This window comes from Solenopsis invicta, chromosome 4 (genome assembly GCF_016802725.1).
Source record: "Solenopsis invicta isolate M01_SB chromosome 4, UNIL_Sinv_3.0, whole genome shotgun sequence".
NCBI lineage: Eukaryota > Metazoa > Arthropoda > Insecta > Hymenoptera > Formicidae > Solenopsis > Solenopsis invicta.
The window spans coordinates 26635034-26656146 of NC_052667.1; the positions used below are offsets into that span (position 1 = coordinate 26635034).

General features: G+C 28.3%; 1 protein-coding gene across 5 annotated transcripts in view; it reads left to right on the forward strand.

Moving 5' to 3' along the window:
- LOC105196315 (longitudinals lacking protein, isoforms A/B/D/L) overlaps window positions 1-21113 on the forward strand; it is a 291818-nt gene that overhangs the window by 236689 nt on the left and 34016 nt on the right. The window contains exon 7 of one of the 5 annotated variants that reach the window (XM_026132738.2): window positions 15617-15894. The exons of the other annotated variants lie outside the window; for them this stretch is intronic. Coding sequence (XP_025988523.1) covers window positions 15617-15864 — 248 coding nt within the window. The 3' untranslated portion in view covers window positions 15865-15894. Of the gene's footprint in view, window positions 1-15616; window positions 15895-21113 lie in introns of those variants that run through there. 5 annotated transcript variants of the gene reach the window in all.

Genomic DNA, 21113 nt, shown 5'->3' on the forward strand with positions numbered 1-21113 from the left:
TATCACGATCAGGATAAAAGCAAGCCCTTCAGTTGTGATCGCTGCGGCAGAAAGTATAAATGGAAGACATCTTTACATTGTCATCAAAGGGACGAATGTGGCAAGGAACCGCAGTACAAGTGCTACTATTGCCATTACAGAACGAAAATACGATCGAATTGGATTCGCCATGAGAAAACACATACAAATCCTGTACGAGGACGCCAACAGCATAATGTTGTAATGGGATTGTAAATAATGATTGCGAAAATATGAAAAAGATGGGTCCAGTTTTATAATCTTTAAAAATTTTTAATTGTACACAATTAAAATTTTATCTCAATTATAGTAAAAAAATAATGTATGAAGACTGAATTGTTTGTAATACATTTTTGCAAAATATTGTGTTAACAAAAAAAATATTTTTTATTTTTGGTTATTTCCGTAATCTTTGTCTATTCACGTTTTTTATTTGGTTGTGTTAAAAAATTAATTATTTAATATTGCAGATTTATATATGTTTATGTATTAGATCGAAATATTGTATAGATAAAAAGGATAAAAAAGAAATTAATATGTAAGCATAATTTTTAAATTTATCCGAGAATAGGTGCATGTACGTGAATACGAACAATCATTTTTCTTGAAGTCATCGAATACTTAAATAATAAGCTTATAAAAGATCATTAATATTATAATAGCTGTTAAAACATAAGAGAATCTTGAAACTTAACAATCTTGCCAAAGATTTAAATAGTTATTTAAGCTGCATACAAATATGTATAGTGTATTATAAGTGAACAATACTTTGATACTACGTTTTTAGTCATTTTTATTGTTTATACGTTTTTATTGTTACTGCTTATAGATTTTCGTGATAAACTCTTAAAGTTATGAATGCTAAGGTATATGGTATTCATAATACATCGTAATATATAGTCTCAAAGTTTATATGTTCCTTTCTTGCCATGCTACTGTTAATATCCAGAGTATTTAACGAGATAATGTACGTATCGATTATTATGACGTCTATAATGACTGAATTATTACCACTTGTCTTAATATTAAATTAATATTATAAGATAGTAATTTAGTAAAGCGATTATTTTACTTTTACAAGTAATTATAAAGTAATTAACGAAGGGCATTATGCTAGGCCATGACTTTAATGTGCTTGTAGTAACATACACAAATGCATAAATTATTTGTTGTGTTTGTCTGATTTAAACAAGATATTTGGAAAAGTTTGTCATTTATAAGTGATTTTTAGAAGGAAACTGAATTGTACTTATATATATTTTTTAAGAATATATGTTTTAAAAAAATTACAGAGAGAATTAGATTGCATTATAAAATAGGTTAATATTATATTTGAAAGAAAGATTACCATTCGAAAAACTGAAATATGAAATATCTCATAATTAAGATTTAAAAATTTTAATAAAAAATTAATATTGAAATCTTTTTACAAAAATATGTTTTAAAATATTTAAAAAATTTTAATTTAAATATTTGAAACTATATACATATATGATTTTTTTTACAAAATCAAAATTATAATAATTTAATATATCAAAATTCAATGTGTAGCATAGAATGTAAAAATAGCGTATTAAATTTTAACAATGATAAAATAAATTGAATTAAATATTTATAATTTGAAATAAGTAGTGCTGTAAATCGATGAAGAATAAATTTTTTTTGTCATTTAACTTATCATAATGTAATAATAAAGATTGTAGTATTAAGACAGATTACGAAGTATATATTCGCATAAAACTTGATAAATCGAATTATATCCTTCGCTCCTTTCTCGCTCTCTCTTTCTTTCCCTTTTTCTCTCTCTCATTTACATATTTATAGAAATAAATACAATTTACAACGATACTTGTAACAGTTATATAATTATGTATTTTTTTGTTTATCTTTTACGAGTTTATTTCTTATGTAAACTTAAACTTAACTTTTTTTATACAGCATTAATTTATCTAATTTTTATGTGGTTGCGTTTAAATATTATGATCATAAATTGTGACATATGTATACACTTATGTGCAATAATAATTGCTGAAGTGTCGTTCTCTTTTTTTTCATGCCACATGTAAGTCTTTGGTAAGTGGAATATAAAAAATGTGAAGTAACCGATCTGATCAATCAATTACCTCTTTTTCAGGTGATGCATAAAACCGGCTCGGCTCAGGATGAATTTATGTCAACATATCTGTCTCAGGTCAACATATTTGTTCGTGCAACAATTACGATAATATGCTCAAAGTTGATCACAAAGTTTTTATCGTTCAAAAATTCCAAATTCCACATTATCTAATTATTCTTTTATAAACCATATATAACTAATTATATGTATATATAATTTTAAAATTGACTTGTTATTAAGTAAACGCTTTGTTCTATGTTATTTTTATATTTGAAAAAAATATAAAATTTACTAAAATACATGCATTTTTATATTTTGCAGTTTTGTAAAATTTAATAATATAGAGCGATGTCGAAATAAAACACTTTGTAAACATTATGCAGAATAAAGAAATGCTTTTTAAAAAGTCCGATGATTTGCTATGTGTTTAGAATTTAACTTCTTCAGATTTACATGATTAAAACATGGTGAAGGGTTTCATAGCTTTATCATCACTTGTGTCTTCGAGAATATATCTGCCTAATCCTTTCCGGTATTTTAATGTATATATTATTATGTTCTAGATGAAATTTTATGTCATAAGAGGAAGGATTTTATGTTATAGAAATTATTTGATAAAAGAATGAAAAAATAACTCAAAAATGTTTAAATTGTAATTATGTAAAAATAATAATATTATTTCTCTCTCACAACATGAACGTTATAATTTTTTATATTTTGTGGTAATAGCTTGCAAAATTAATAATTAATATCCGTAACAAATATGATATTAAGATCCATAATAATAATAATAATAAAGAAAATACTAAATTAAAACTTGTTAATAATACAGATATTTTTTGTTTATTTTTTACTCAAACACATATAATGTATTAAAACTGAATGTTTCATTAATATATCTAAATTAATATATGTTAATGCAGAACATTATTTACTTTCATTGTTGTGAATTTCACATCGAAGTTTTCTTGATCATTTGAATCAGTCAAATAATTTCCGCATATTTGATTGCCATTAATCTTTTTCTCATTTTCAGTTGTCAAGTGTATGTTTGGAGGATTGGAGTATCAGAAATTATTCGTCTGCCAAAACTGTAATAAGAGCTATGCTCAGAAGGAAGATCTAAACCGACACGTGCAAGAAAAACGTGGTAAGCCACCGTAATTCAGGTGCAGGGGTAGCGGAAAGTTGTTTAGGCATTCCAGCAACTTTCAACGGCATGTAAAAAAGCAACACATGAAGATTTATTGGGAGATACAGCAATCTATAACGAAGCGAAAACATATAGAGGAAAAAAACTTGGAGATCCAAAATCGATCGTTTGTGAAGAAAAACTTTAAATATTAATTATTAATTTTATTTTTATTTGCGTTTATAAGATACTCAAGTTTAATTGTTTAAACTAGTAAAAATTATTTCTTGCTCTTTTTTTTGTTACGGATTTAAACAGTCTTACATTATTAAGAATAATACATTGATGAATTTATCTTTGAACTATTAAGCTACAATAAACGTTTCTTGCTTTTTTGTATTACTTGTAAATCAGTCAATTACTCGGAAAATCGACCGTGAAGACATTTAATCATTGTTAAAAAATGTAAGGATCATTGTTTGTTGGTTGTTTTTGTTTAAGCTTCGTCTTTTGTAAAAAAAAGAAATTGTGCTTTGAAAATTACGTGGAACGTGTGCTGATTCTTAAGATAATTTTCAAATATCTGAAAAAAGGTAGTAAGTTCTGAAAATTTTGTTGAAGAACTTCCATGTAGTTTCATCGCGCATTCGACTATTTCTCGTCTATTTGATATAGTGACTTTTATTTTATTACACTATTTTTACTAATTCAAAATTTTTTATATTTTTTACAGGTAAGGAGGAAATTACAGACGAAGAAACAATTCCAAAGCCGGCAATTCGCGTTGACAAGTTTCAAAGAAGCTGTTTCTTTAGAATATTCCACACAAACAACTCTATCCTGCATCTGTTCATACAAGTCTATCACGGAAAATAAATCTTGACCATCATTCATCTGAAAATCGTTGATAATGTAATCTGATTTCTGATTCTGATTCAATATACAATAAGTTATAGTCTTCTTTTATAAAAATTACAAGATCGCTTTCGTATTAACGAAGATATTTGAAACAATAATTTCGTAAATAAAAGTATGATGGATATAATTTGTTATGATATTGTACTATTTATTTCCTCTGCCACTTGAAGATTAGCAGGAATGCCGCCGAGAGCAAAATTCTACATCTGGAAGATTACTACCTTTTATCATCGATCGCTCTTTTATTAATACAATTTTCAGTTATGCTGTGATACGTATATAGAAAATTAACAGTACTAACGAAATGTAGGGACCTCCAGCTATATTTTTCACATATTAATTCACATGTACATGCGTACATACGTAATGATTCTGTCGCGGGCTTCAGGTTTGAAGAAATTCATCAGTGCTTTTAAAGATTACGCACGCTTCCTTTCCGTTTCGCTTCATCAAGATTAAATCTAATAATTTAATCGTTTCTATTCTACAAATTTCAGGGCACGTCGGACCCAAGCCATTCTTTTGCCAGAAATGCCACAAGAAGGCTTACAAGAACAAGGGCAGCTTAAAACGCCACGAGAACAACGAGTGCGGCAAGAAACCGCAATGGATGTGCACCTACCACGATTGCAATTATCGTACTCATCAAAAATGCAATCTTGAGCGTCACGTTACTAACATCCATGGCGACCTTCCCGGAATTCCTAAAGCCTTTCGCAAAAATCGCATCGCGTCATCTGCGAGTAAGAGCAGCTCGAAGAACGTCTCTCACATGGAACTTTGGCCGCTTCTGAAGATCAGCGAGAAGACTTACTCTCGAGAAGATTTCAAACCCTGAAGATTTGCCATCCGATGATAGATAATCCCTGCTGCTTATGATACAGATCATTTTGTTCGTGTTTAATATACCTACAGAAATGGTTCACTAAGAAAATATAATCGCCTAGAAGATGTAGGCTCTTGCGTTAAATGGCGGACTGATTAGAATCCACGTAATTTTATAGAATTTTAAGAAAGCTGCGCGTTCCTACTTTAAAAGTATGAACTTTTAAAAGTCTGATTTGTGAATTATTATTGCCATTTTGTAGTACTTTTGTAGTACTTTTTGAACGTAGACGATTTTCTTTTATGTTCTACGCTTCGATCAAATGTATATATGAAATTTTCAAAGTTTGATGATTTGTGAATTATTATTGGCACATTTTGTAGTGATTGTGATCTCTGAACTTATAAGACGATATTCTTTGTGCTTTACACTTTGATCAATTGTATATATAAATATTTAAAAGTATATTGATGAAAAATTAAATATTGAAGAATAGATAAAATTTTTAATTAATTGTTAATAGATGTGACTGTATCGTTACTGAAAGCTATATTTTGTAAAGATTGCGGAATAAGTAATTGGTATCTTCTTTTGTGAATTGATGCAACGGCTCAAGAGATGTCTCAAATAGACTGCGAGCTCAAGAAAAATCGATATTATTCATCAAAATTGAAATAACATCGAAGATGTAAGGAAAAATATCGATGAAATATTAGAAAATAAATAAGAATATATGAGTGCGACTATAGGAAGAATGCAGTTACAAACAATAATTTTAATGCAAGAACTTTTTAAGCATAGGAAAATAATTATAATATAATTAATTCTTAGCTTTCATCATAATTAAGAACGGCACTTTGCGAAATTCATAGTTTTTATCCTTTTGGTATTTGTATATATTTATATATTTGATTTTTTGCTTAGCAATTATGCTATTATATCTTTTAGTTTATAATCAGCATTTTCTTTGTTGCATACAACAGCGGATCGGTAAGCTTCACAACTTGTGATGCATTGATACATGTAGTTTGTTACATGAGATATTTTGTTTTTTATTTTTTTAATCCATGCAATTATTTATACATTAAATACAAATTATGTTAATTAAAATAAAATTAGACAAAATTATTCTTTTCATTGATTTGGATCATGACAATATAATCAATACTTGTTTTATAATATAAATATTTATAAAGACAGAATTTTTTTAAAAGAGTGTTTCATAAATAATTAATTTTGATCAATTATAAAATCCGCTGCTGTATCATTAAACGATTTCACAATAAATATGCTATAGTCTCAATGGTAGAGGGTTTTCACAATTAACTGCCATAAAAAATATTGGGTATGCTAGCATATAAGAATAATAGAACTGTAGAGAGAATCCATGTGTGTTATATCCCGCATGACACTGATAATTGAAATGGGGACTTGTAATCGCAAATGAGTTTAGCTAATAATCTCGAAATTGAGGCTGTATCGCTGGAAGATCTCGTTTTACTAAATTTAAATTTGCGGCCGAAAAAATTCTGTGATAAGTTAACTAATTCTTGTAATTTGGAGGTTGAACGGAACTGTAGAGAGAATCCATGTGTCTTATATCCCATATGACACGAATAATAAAAATGGGAATTGATAATCGTAAATGAGCGCTGAGCTAATGATTCCAAAATTGAGACTGTATCGTTGGAAGATATTTTTTTACTAAATTTGAATTTGCGGTCCAGAAAATTTGGTGACAAGTTAACTAATTCTTGTAGTTTGTATGTTGAACGGCATTATAGAGAGAATCCATGTATGTTATATCTCGTATGACACGAATAATAGAAATGGGGACTTGTAATCGCAAATGAGTTGAGCTAATGATTTTGAAATTGAGGCTATATCATTGAAAGATCTCTTTTTACCAAATTCTAATTTGTCATTCAGAAAATTCTGTGATAAGTTAACTATTTAGTTTTTGTAATTTGGATGTTGAACGGAACTGTAGAGAGAATCCATGTGTGTTATATCCCGTATGATACGAATAATCGAAATGGGAATTGTAATCGCAAATGAACTGACCTAACGATTCCAAAATTGAGACTGCATTGTTGGAAGATTTCCTTTTATTAAATTCGAATGTGCGGTCCAGATAATTCTGTGATAAGTTAACCAATTCTTCTAATTTGGATGTTAAACGGAACGTTTATCGAGGCCTTAGTTATATAACCCCATTTATTATGTTTTATCGTAGTTAATCATAATTTTGTTATAATTGCTCATGTGTGTATATCTGATAATAAAATTATAATACAATTATATATGCGTATCATAAATTAATACGCACAATTGAATAACCGAAGGTTTTACATGCTTCATATATAGTTTTGTAAATGAAATGATTTGCGAACGAAAGCACGAACTTGAAGATGCGACTATGAAGACTTTGAAGATTATACCCTAAGGAAAACACTAATCATCACTGACAATGAAACAAATAAAATCAAACTATGATATGCTTAAAATATGTTTCTTTAGTATTGCATGTAAGAAAAATATCGATGATATATTGGAAAATAAATAAGAAATAAGAATATTTGCAACTGCAGGAAGAATGCGATTACAACGGTCACAAATCACGAAGAGCTTTCAAGCGTAGAAGAATGAGTGATTAGGCTTTAGCTTTCATTGAAAATAACACAAATTATATTATATTATTATATTTTGCATTACAAATTTTTTTTTTATCTAACAAGCTATTTATCAAGTCTCATTAAATTAAATTTAAAACATTTTTTGACTTGTTAAACGCGTGTTTCTTCTAAATTGTCGTCTAATCGCTATCAGCCACAAATGCTACATTGTTTGTATCCAAATAGTTTGATTAAATGAGATCAACTGAATATAAGATAATGAATCGTTCAAACAACGTAAATAATACATCATGAAGATTATCTCTGCCAAATATTAAATATATATTATACACGTTAATTATTGTCTGAATTTTATTTTCAGGTAGTTCGAGGCGGTTGCAGCGGGGCGCGCTTACTCACAAAATTATCAAACCATATCCTTGCACCCAATGCGACAGATCTTACACTAACAAGGGCACCTTAAACCGTCATCTACGAGAGGAATGCGGGAAGATCCCGCAATATTCATGCTCCTATTGTCAGAAGGCGTTCCATCAACGGTCCAACTTTAAACGACACGTATGGATGGTTCACAAAGAAAGAGTGAAATTCTGCAAATCAGTAATGATTAACTCTCTATATAATTGATTTTATCGATTGATCAGTCGCGCAACGCAATCGAGAGTATTTTCACTAAATGAAATGAATGAATCCATTTAAATAATCAGTCAAAATTTAAGAAAATATTTGTACTAATCTTTTTATCAAGCTGAGATATGTAACTAGTCAAGTATTTGACTAATTCTATGGTCTATTTTCGATTATTATTTTATTTTTAAGGAATTATTTTGCAATTTATTTTGACATGTAGAAAAGTTAGGATTATTGAAATTTTTGTAGGAATATTTTAGTTAATTTGATAAAAAGATAGTCATTTTGGTTAAATTGTTGAATAGAAAAATTATACTTAATTGTTTTTTTTTTTAATTGTTGAATAGAAAAATCGTACTTAATTATTTTTTTAAATTGTTGAATAGAAAAATCGTACTTAATTGTTTAGTTCTAAAACGTATATTAAGAAAAATGTACTATACATTATTCCGTATAAAGATGCATTAAATGTTAAAAATTTATGAGAATTTAAAGTACTTAAAGACTTTAGGTGAAATCACCGAAAAATATTAATTGTTGTATAGAATTTTTTGTTCTCGAAAAACGAATCCGTCTGTTCTTAATTAGACTTGATTATAGTGTTTATTCGTAATGATCGTAGCGCAGTTGTGCGTCTGCTTTTTGTACCAAAGGTTCGGGTTCAAATCCCATTAATTAAAAACATCTAATTTTAATCGATCGCTACGTCTCGAAAAGCAATGGTAAACCATTGAGAGTGCTTGCTAAGTGCCAAGAGAATCTTTCTAAATTAGGCCGTTTGGAACCGGCGTTTAAACTGTAGATTCTGTATATTTGTGTAAATTATAAAAGCGCACATCACAGAAATACATTGAGAAGTCACTACTCTGGCAAGATTTAAAAACTAGAGAAAGAGAGTGTGTGATAATTGTATGTTTCTTTTATCGCATGCGTGTTTTTCAAAGATAAAAATAGTATTTTTTTTCATGAGATGTTTTACTCGAGTCACTTATGCAATTACTAGATTAAATTTTAAAATATTGAAGATAGTTTCGATGTTAAAGTAAAATTCATACTAAAAGATATATTACAATTATATTACAATTTATAATAGTAATAATAATAATAATAATTTTTCGTGCCATTGTAAAATTGTATGTAAAAATTTCCCTTTTAATTTACCTGTACTAGTGTGATTAGTTCTCGAAACCTATTTTAACTTCAATATATACCTACAACTTAGTCAATAGAATACACAAGTGTGTAAACATTTAATTTTCTTATCATTACACTAGTTTTGTTCAGACACTAAGTAATAATCCTAACGTTAATGTTATTAAAAGAGTGATTTCTAATTATAAGGCTTACTCATATTGCTTACATATATAATATTGTTATTTTTGTATAAAATGAAAAGGAAATAAAAGCACAAGCATTGCTTCACAAATATGATAAACAATTTGTACTCGTTAATTCAATGCCTCACAATGATTAATGTCCTTTTCTATTATAAAATATTTTTTATTTATTATCACAAATAAAAACTTTTTACCGTAATATTGTAAATTATTTAGCATATTTTAATATTGAACAAATATTTTTTAGCTAATTTCTGTAACGTATTATGATATATTTGTTTTATATATTTTATATTGTTAAATTGCGTAACGTATTTATATCATATTCCTTTCAGAATATTTATTAAAATAATAAAATATTTAGTTTACAAAATTAATGTTGTGATAGCTGACATTCAGTCTCACGGTGCAAAGTTATTTTTATATTGAACATATTTTAATATCGATAAAATTGTTTCTTTTACGTTTTGGTTTGTTTTACTTACTTATTTGTCTTTTTGTTTATTAAATTTTTTTTTCTTATATATTTTATTTGCTATTAGTTATAGAGTTACATCAAAAGAAAAATATTTTATTGATAATATATTTTAACTTATTTTACTTTTATCAAAGATAAAAATATAGTAATATTTTTTCATTGATTTTATTATTACTAACCCTTAATCTAACACTATTTGTTCACTAATTTATTAGATCTTTTTTTGAGAGGAACTATATGGAAAGATGAGAAAAAGAAGAATTTTGATATAGGTATTTTAGTATTCAATTATTCTCAATTAAGTCTTACAGTTTTTTTTGCAGAATGAAATATCGACTAAAGATAATCCTTTAAGAAGATATGCAAATAACGTGCTACCAACTATGGATTGCCAATTTATGATTTGATTGACGTAAGTTTTATCAAAATGAGGAACAGTTCGATAACTTAGCGGAAACAGCTTTATTATGTGCTATATAAACTAAAACTATCTAAACTAATTAAAACACAATAATTCTGTCATCAATAATTCAGAACTAGTATTTATCTTTCTTTTTTTAAATAAAGGGATGACGCAATCAATATTCACTTAGTTTAGTGATTAGTCAATATTAATTTAATTTGATTAGTGTAGTGTTTTGAAGGACCTTGAAAAGTTATAATTGTTCTATTGCACTATTGGAAATCTTACCTATTTAATTACTCCAATTATTTTAGTTTATTGTGTAACTATTTGTCCTAGCATGTTACCATTGCGAATCGATCACTTTTGAAAAGATGTGCGAGTCAATTAAAATTGCAACTGCTTCAGAAATTAAAAAAATATCTCCACGCAATTTTATCTTCTAGACCTTCAAATCTGTGATTATCAAAATTTTTATGATCTACGTGTTTACGAACTATTATAACATAAGACTTGTTATTAGACAAAGTTACTGTCGACAGTGTCGAATTATAAACTTCTCGTTGATATTAAAATTATAACTAAATTTATAATATTTAAAAAATACAGCGAAGGCTAAGATTTAATGTTTTTCTGTTAGGTGGCTTTCGCCAATTACCTTCTATTCAAAATGATCGATTCGAGTAAATTGACATTACCTATTGTGATGTGAGTCATGTGCAAAAGTTGAAAGAGGCCGTCAGCGAAATTTATCTTACTATCGGTCTTTTTACGGCTTGTTTCAGAATGTAAGAGGGAGCATTCTCGCGTCAACTACGACCGACCATTCACATGTCACAGATGCGGCAAGCGTTACACATGGGCGGATTCTTTGACGAGGCATCTACGCGAAGGATGCGGCGTGTTGCCAAAGCACATTTGCACGGTTTGCGGCAGAAAATTCCGGCGCAAGGATTATCTGTTACGCCACGAGAACAACATTCACAAATAGGAATCACTCATTGAAAATATTCAAGCCTATATTTCGAAAATGCGATTGCTGCGACTTGAATACGATATACACCGCCCACTCTGTCCTACTATTGATATTATTTGAATATTCGAATATATTCATAAGATCAGATGTGAGAATACAATCAGATCCTGCGATAAAAAGTAAAAAAAAAGATAAAGGTTATTTTATATCGTATTTTCAGGACGTATCGTGTTATTAGTATTTTGAAAATAAAATTTTTAAATAATCATTGAACGATACTTATATACAAAATAATTTTTGAAACAGAAGATCAAGATAGTATAGTTCAATTTATCGAAAACGATTATACATACTATTTTTGAAGAAGATTAATAACGTGTGGAAAATGTGTATTTTGATGAAATGAATTATTCGCATTAGTTATTTTTACTGAACACTGTGTGTAAAAAAAGTATGGTAGTGTCTCGTCCAGAATTTATCATAGTTAACGAAACTAATGATATTAATACATCTTAGCAATATTTTTTTTATATTTTTTTTAAATTAAATATACACTTTTTTTAATAGTCTTCTATCTAACAGTTTACACTCTTCTGTTTTAAAATGAAAATTTATTTTAACTATTGATTTAAAAAATTTTTTTTATGGATGTCTATATAAACGCGACACACATACACACACACACACACACACACAATACATATACATATATATAGTTTTTTAAATAAATATATATTTATGCAAACACACACACACACGTACACAAATCGTTAAAAAAAAATAGAACCGGACAATCTACATATATAAAATAAGAAAGTAATTGAATTTTCATCGAAAATATAAGCCATGCGAAAGGTTTTTCAATTTAAAATTTTAGAGCAACAACGTTTTGTAAAGAAAATAATTTATAAAATAATTTACACTAATATGATTTTTAGCAATGATTTTTAGTATGAACATGAGCAATCGTAACCGCGAATGTGCTTAAATAAAAAATCGCAAGGCAATGAAAATAGAATTATACCTTTTTATCGCTATTATACAATGACGTATAGAATTAGATGTGTAATTGTCTAGAGTATCTGTACTACGCTTTTTTGTACCTGTGTATCATTTTTAATTTATCATGTTTTATAAAATATCGCTGGAGGTATATGTCTCATGATAAGAAAGTTTATTTGGTGATAGAGTCATATTCGCGTAAGTATTCTGTACGTCGCGAATTACAATGTAAGGATGAACTACGAGACATGAAAAGAATGTCACAAATTTTACAGGGAATAATATTTAATAGATAAGATTAACACATCGATAGATATGATTAGGAATAGGAAGTAACGCGTTACAAGTAACTTGTAACGTTAGTTTTATTTTTTTGTAATAACATTTTGGTAATAATATTACAATTTTTTATAATGGTAACAGTAACGCCGAGAATAGAAGAGTCACTTTTGAGAAGTATTTTGTTACGCGTTATTCATTGAACAATTAACTCATTAATTAATTTGTTACATAACGAGTAAATTAACAAATGATTTTTTTCTCAATGAGTAACATGTAATGGTAATACGAACTACTTAAAGTGACTATTCCAATCCCTTACCATTACAAAAAATTATATATTGTTATTATGAAAAAATAATGATAGCGACATTAATCGTTAACTTTCTATTCTTGGAATATAATTTAATGATAGTAGAGTGAATGCAGAATGTAAGGATTATGTACGCGCCACACTGGAAAAAAGTGAACAAGCAATATTATAACATAGACTGTAACAAGCCTGTGGTACAAACATTATTGTAACATAGACTTTAACAAGTCCATGATATAAGCAATATTGTAAAACAGATTTTAATGATATGTAAGTTGTAAACGATTATCTGATGAAAATTTATAAGGAAAACAACACGGCAATGAATTATCATATAAGACAACATGTAGAATTGTGTAAAATAACGAAACAATTTTTTTAAACGCTAGAATTTAAACTTCTTCATCATTACAGTGTAAAAAATATAGCATTGATACATTTTCTGATCTGCATTCTTTTTAATAACATTGCTGTCCCTATAATTTAATTAAAACAATACCAGTTTGTCAATTTTGATTCTGTTGATTTTTTGTTATATACTTATAAAAATAAAGATATATTTTTTAAAAGAAATAGTTTTTTAAATAAGATTAATTTTTCTGCAAAAGAAGAATATCTTAATGATTTGACAATAATTATTATAAAATAAAAAACTAAAATATTAATAGCAATAATAATTTAACCATTTGTTTATGTTTAAAAGAAAATAGAAAACGATTAACATACATATACGATATTTGATGCATATCGATATTTGATGCATATAATATTTTTATCACATATAAATTAATGATACAGATATAATCAATTGACGCGTTATCTAAAGTGACAGAAAATTAAACACTTTAATCCACATAAACGGATCGATCTGTAGATGCATCAATAAGTGTTTGAATTAACATATCGCTTGTTGTTTTTTTTTCAGATTCCGCACAGTACATCATATCGGACTATTACAAGAGGCTGGGTAGACACTTTTGTTCAAAATGTGGGAAAGAATACAAGTGGATGCAATCGTTGGTCAGACACGAACGAGAAGAATGTGGAAAAGATCCGCAATACAGTTGTTCTATATGCGGTTCAAAAATTAGACATAAGTGGATGTTGAAGAAACACATGATCAACGTCCATAATTTAGTCCTTCCAAATGGCAAGAACATTTGGAATGATCAACCGCAATCAAGGAAGTCTACATAATACTATCATAAACTGCACAATATCATAACGTATACGTAAACGATGGAACTTTATCACGAATGTTTTCATTTTTCTTAAATTGTATATATTTTTGCTTGTCTGAATGTTAATATTTCAGTATTTTTTATGTTTAATATATATTAATTGCTATATGTATTATTATTTTAATAATATTTAATATTATATGTGTGCGTATGTCTGTGGTGTACGTATACATATACATACACATGCATTCAATATTTTGGAAGATGTAATATTAAATTTTTCAATTTTTTGTTTAATAGAATAAATGTGAAAGAAAATTATGTTAAATCAATCTCAAATTTCTTTATTTTAATTTTTCATATTATCATTAAAACTCGTTTCCATTTAATATTATTGTTTGTACAAATTGAAAGTTTTTAATTTATAAGAGAGCTTTTCATTTGAATAATATTTTTGATAAAAATAGTATCCAATATAATTAATTTTGCATTAGTTTGTATTTAAAGGTATGATTTTTACAATTTATATTGCAATATTTTATGTTTAATTTAATTTGGTTTAAATTAATGTTTAATTTAAAATAACAATATGTTTTATTTATTTAGAGAGAGAGAGAGAGAGAGAGAGTCAGATATTAAAAATAATCTAAAATTTTTAATTTGAATGTGTAATCTTTTTATACATAATATCTGACTGTCACTTATCATAAAATTCGCATTACCTTCTTTCTGTGATAATAATATTTGTATTTATAATGAAAATAACGATTTTAATTATTATTTCGACAATGAATGTATCACGTTTATTCGGAAAATAATTACTGTCACATTTTATTGTACAAAATTAATGCATTACAATCATTATTAGCTAATCATTTCTTTAGAAGACCTATACTTTCTTTGTGTAACACTCACACAAAATAAATAATAATTTAGAAGAACTGGAGAGACTGATTATCAAAATAAAAATTGTATATATATATATATATAAAGTACGAACATACACCTTATCTTTTTCTTCTATATGAATTTAAGGAACATAATGCAATAATAGAGAATAAATTATAATGTAAATTAGAAACGTCAGGCTTATCGACTACACTAATTTCCTACATACCTATTGAAATTCCTGAACTTCCATCGAATGATCTTAAATTGCGAATAACGTATATCCAATTTTAAAATCATATAACTGAAATTGATAAAAATTTAATGCAGGCGATAAATATAATCCAATATTCTCTTTTAAGAAAATAAAAAAGAGGATGTTAATAAACTGCCACGGCTCGATGAAGAATTAAGAAAAAAATCTGATCTAAGTGAGGTTGCAACGTGCTAAGAACACTTGCTAATATTATACTTTCTTTTCAGATAACGATGACATGAGGCCTCACAGACCTCAAGATTACCATAGGCGATACCGTGGCAAGTACACCTGCGACGCATGCGGTAAGCAGTACACGTGGAAACCGTCCCTGACGAGACACAAACGCGAGGATTGCGGTAAGGAACCGCAGTACACGTGTCCGGTGTGCAATGCGAAACTTCGACGCAACCGTCAGCTCAAGTTACACTTGATTTACGTTCACAACTGGTTCAACAAACCAATGAATGCATAAAGCGGATAATAAAAAGTAAGATAAAAATGACGTTGTATTCATTTTTTATTCCCGCCCAGCGGCTTTAAGGCGATTTGAGCGATACTCTCGCTTGAGATGTTCGAGTGAGGTTTTCTCACGAGATTACAAAAAAATTACTCTTATTTTTTTTTCTTACATACTTTTCTCAGTTCCAAAAAATAATTTTCAAATGGACACTAAATTGCAGAATAAAGGAAGAAGACTCTATTTTAACGTTAAACAAATCTCGAATTGGACTCGACGTTACGAAATAGGATTTTCTGATGTCGCCTTGAGTTGTAAGATAAATCAATTGTATGATATTCAGAAAAACCCAATTGGTTTACAGTGGCAAAATTTACTGTAGGCGATTTAACCATTTCACGTATATCACGACCGTAGATCGTGATCGTAAGTATACCAAACAGAGATGTCCTGACTCTCTGCGCAGGATCGTAAGCAAACGCTTCCCATTTCGCGATACAATAGGCGAGTTTCGTCCGAGTCGATTCGGAGCATCGGGCTAAATCACACGTGTTTATTTTGATTCTTCGATGTTATTGTCGTGGCTCATTTAAGACTGTAGCAAGTGAAACGGAACGTTTCTAGAACTTTGACTTTAACCGCTTTGCACATTCCTTCGTTAATTATCCCGACTCTTCTTTTATCCTTTTTATTTATCCTACATTAAAAGATAACAAATTTAATCAAATAGTTTCTTCTTATCGGCGAAGTAAAGCAACACTCTGATAAATTTAAATGGTGTTATTTCTTTTCAGATAACACCAAACGAAAGAAGTTCCGTAACGATAGATGATACGATAAATATCAACCAGTGTTTCGGTATAATCATCAATAAAGGCGATACTTTCTGAAATAATTAACGTAAAAATTAAAAAGTGTTTTAAACTGATTGTGAATGAATAAACCAAATACAGAAAATAAAATTATACAAAAAGAAACGGCACTGTGTGCTGCATTTTTATTATCTTCTTCGTTTGTATATCAGGTTGTTAAATCGTTAAATGTAGTATATTGCCTTTATAAACGTTTGTGTTTAAAATGGTGCACGAATTTAACATCAAAATGAAGATTTTCGTACCCTGGGAAAATTGTGTGTGAGAAGTGAAGTTCTGTTTTATCACAACATCGTCGAGAAAGTTGATTCCGTGTCATTTGTATTTATGTTTCTGTGGTGTTTATGTGTATCAAGTTTAACTATTATTCCAAAAATTAATATTATTTGGGTAAAATAATGGCAACGAGTTAAGAGTAGTCTTTTACTCTTGGTTAATTATGAAAAAAATTTTTAATCACATTTATTGATTCAGAGTAGATATCTCTTTGTTCAAACATGCGAAAATTGATGCGAAAAATTTCCCGATTATTTATAGCAACTTACATTTTCGAATTATGTACATTCTAAGATTACACTTTTTTGAAGAGTTTACTCTCTCTCTCTCTCTCTCTCTCTCTCTCTCTCTCTCTCTCTCTCTTTCTTTCTCTAATCTCAATCTAATTATTTAAAAGAAATCACTGTCATGTTGTATTGATCATGCTGTTAATTTTTTTTAGGTAGTTCTCGAATCTCTGAATCCGATAAGTCAAAATCACGGATTTGTCGTGGCTGCCAAAAAATTTTTTTGTGGAAAGAGCATTTGGAACAGCATCAAGAAAAAACCAAATGTGGAATTGAGCGAAAGCTCGAATGCACTTACTGTGGTCAAAAATTCAAGTGGAAGAATAATTTGAAGCGACACATTGAGAAAAATCACGCGGCATCGCTCGAAACTGACAAGTCATCATGATACTTAATCTGTGATTTTATTAACCTTTTAATACCGAGATATCTTAAGTTTTTAAGATCAGTATTATATTGAGATTAGTATTCTGTTTAATATCATATTAGAAAAATATAGATTGAAATAAATTAGGAAAATGAATTAGAAATATGGATTAAAAAAGGATAGAATCTAAAAATAAAGATACGAAATAATGGCTACTTTAAATTACTTAATAAATATGTTTAAGCATTCAAAAAAAAATTACTGTTTATGACGAGGTATTCAAGGGTTAATAACATGAGAAGAATAGATCGAAACTAGAACCTGACAAGACTGATTTTCTCGAATAAGCTTTCCTAGCACGCCACCAACATTGACATCAATTGTTAATTTGATATGAATGAAATCGAATTATTGCGTACATGTTTCAGATTTACAAAGGTACTCTTCGTGCTTATCGCGCTGTTACCAGTGCAACACGTGCGGCAAGATATACAAATGGAGAAACTCTTTGCATCGGCACAAACGAATGGAGTGCGGTGTCAAGTCACGCTTTGCTTGCGGCATTTGCGGCAGAAAGTTCAAACATAAGCATCATCTCACGAAACATCGCAAATCAATTCACTCAAATATGTTCAATGACAATATCTATTGATATCTTCATATGTTTATCAGAAAAAATTGTGAAAGATGAGAAAATTCGCGAAAAAATTTAATGAAATCAATTCGTACATACTAAAGTATTATTAATTTGAACTGACTCGTGTCAATTTATTGAACACGAATTGAAATATAAAGATGCATGTTTAGCGTTATAAGCAGTTACACGGACCGGTAAGATGTTTATCAACGATTATTATTTAACAAAATATAATAGTAATCACACAATTATGTATCAGCGCTGACATTAAAAATTTCATGATGTTGATCTCCATTTACAATATTCAATTTTATCAAATTCGGGTATTTGGTCGATTAGATATTTTAAGAAGCTCTAATAGGAATCGGTTGTTATATAATATATAGTACACCTACAATATAACGTTAACAAGTAACTGCATTATATTTATGAGATTTCTCTATTGAGCATTTTATTTACATAATAATATTTGTAATATATGAATGTAATATTCGATTTTTTACGACTGTTTTACATACTGCCATACATACTGTTTATACGTAAATAAAATTGTCATATGCATTATATACATTTATTATAAATTATCATATACATATTTTTAATAAACAAATCAACATTATTTGAAATATACACAAACTAATATTAAAAATATTAATTTATTCCTGTTCTTTTTTCCTCTTAATTTTGCAATATATAACAATTCAGATAAAATCAATTAAACAGAAATGTTCATTTAATATAGTCGAGCGACGTGCATATTTTCCAGTAATAACATATTCATTAAGCATATTTTTTCTGTCGTATTCATAGCGATCGGTTATTTTCTTATATTTTAATTATTTGTATGGAATTAAAGATGATATGTGAATATTATTTCTGATCAGTTTATACTTGTACTGAAGAATATTAAACCGTAATATGAAAATTCGATTATTTGGATTATACGTCTATATTTGCCGGAACAATATTTTTCTATAAAAATAAAAGAGCCTACATATCGGTATAAAATCAAATTTAATATTTTACAAATGACTGAAGAATAGATCGAAACTAAAACCTGCCAAGACTGATTTTCTCAAATAAAGTTCTTTAGCATGCCGTCAACATTGACATCAATTGTTAATTTGATATGAATGAAATCAAATTGTTGCGTATATGTTTCAGATTTACAAAGGTACTCGTCGCGCTGTTACCAGTGCAACACGTGCGGCAAGATATACAGATGGAGAGAATCTTTGTTTAAGCATAAACAAATGGAGTGTGGTATCGAGCCACGTTTTTCCTGCAGCATTTGCGGCAGAAAGTTCAAACATAAGCACCATCTCACGAAACATTACAACTCAATTCACTCAAATATGTTCAATGACCATATCTATTGATATCTTCATACGCTTATCAGAAAAAAATTGTGGAAGATGAGAAAATTTAATGAAATAAATTGAATGCATTCACACATACTAAAGTATTATTAATTTGAACTGACTTGTGTCAATTTATTAAACACGAATTGAAATATAAAGATGCATGTTTAGCGTTATAAGCAGTTACACGGACCGGTAAAGTGTTTATCAACGATCATTATTTGACAAAATATAATAGTAGTCACACAATTATGTATCAGCTCTGACATCAAAAATTTCTTGATTTTGATCTCCATTTATAATATTCAATTTTATCAAATTCAGATATTTGATCTCTTAGATATTTTAATAAGCTCTAATAGGAATTCGATTGCTATATAATGTACACCTATAACAATATAACGTTAACAAGTGACTGCATTATATTTATAAACCGTAATATGAAAATTTGATTATTTTAATTATACGTCAATATTTACTGCCAGAACAAGATTTTTTATAAAAATTAAAGAGCATACAATACCGGTATATCGATATAAAATCAAATTTAATATTTCACGAATGATTGAAGAATAGATTAAAACTAAAACCTGCCAAGATTGATTTTCTCAAATAAAGTTCCTTCGCATGCCATCAACATTGACATCAATTGTTAATTTGATATGAATGAAACCAAATTGTTGCGTATATGTTTCAGATTTACAAAGGTACTCGTCGCGCTTATCGTGCTGTTACCAGTGCAACACGTGCGGCAAGATATACAAGTGGAGAGAATCTTTGAGTCTGCACAAACGAATGGAGTGCGGTGTCGAGCCACGCTTTGCTTGCGGCATTTGCGGCAGAAAGTTCAAACATAAGCACCATCTCATGAAACATCACAACTCAATTCACAAATATGTTCAATAACGAATAAAACTGTTGGACTATATGTTCAAGATGTATAAATAATGCATAGTTTTGTTTTTATATAAGAATACATTATTTATTTATTAAAAAGATAAAATTCAGGAACGATCGTATTTCTTATGTATTTTAAAACTATTTAAAATACTCGGTATTTTTTTAAGATTCTATGTTAAAATCATTAACAATCGGAATTCAACATTTTAGTTTCTATTTCTTCAGAAATTTTTATGAAAATATTTAGAATTCATAATAATTTTATGCTGATCGTTCTTGGATAAATACAACTATGGAAGTTTTCTAATAAAACAATGCAATCACATTTATGCTGTTTCATTTTTCCTCTTTTTATTATTACAATAAATTGAAACACGAAAATCAAAACAGAAAGGAGGAGAGAGAAAGAGATAGATGAATATTTTAAGTCCTATATGTATATTTTATATTTTTGTAGATCTGTTTAAACAGAATAATTCTATGATTTTTAATTTATTGGTAGTAATAGTTTTTAAATAATGTCTTTAACTTTTTGAGTACAAGACGGCATAATGCTGAAAGTTG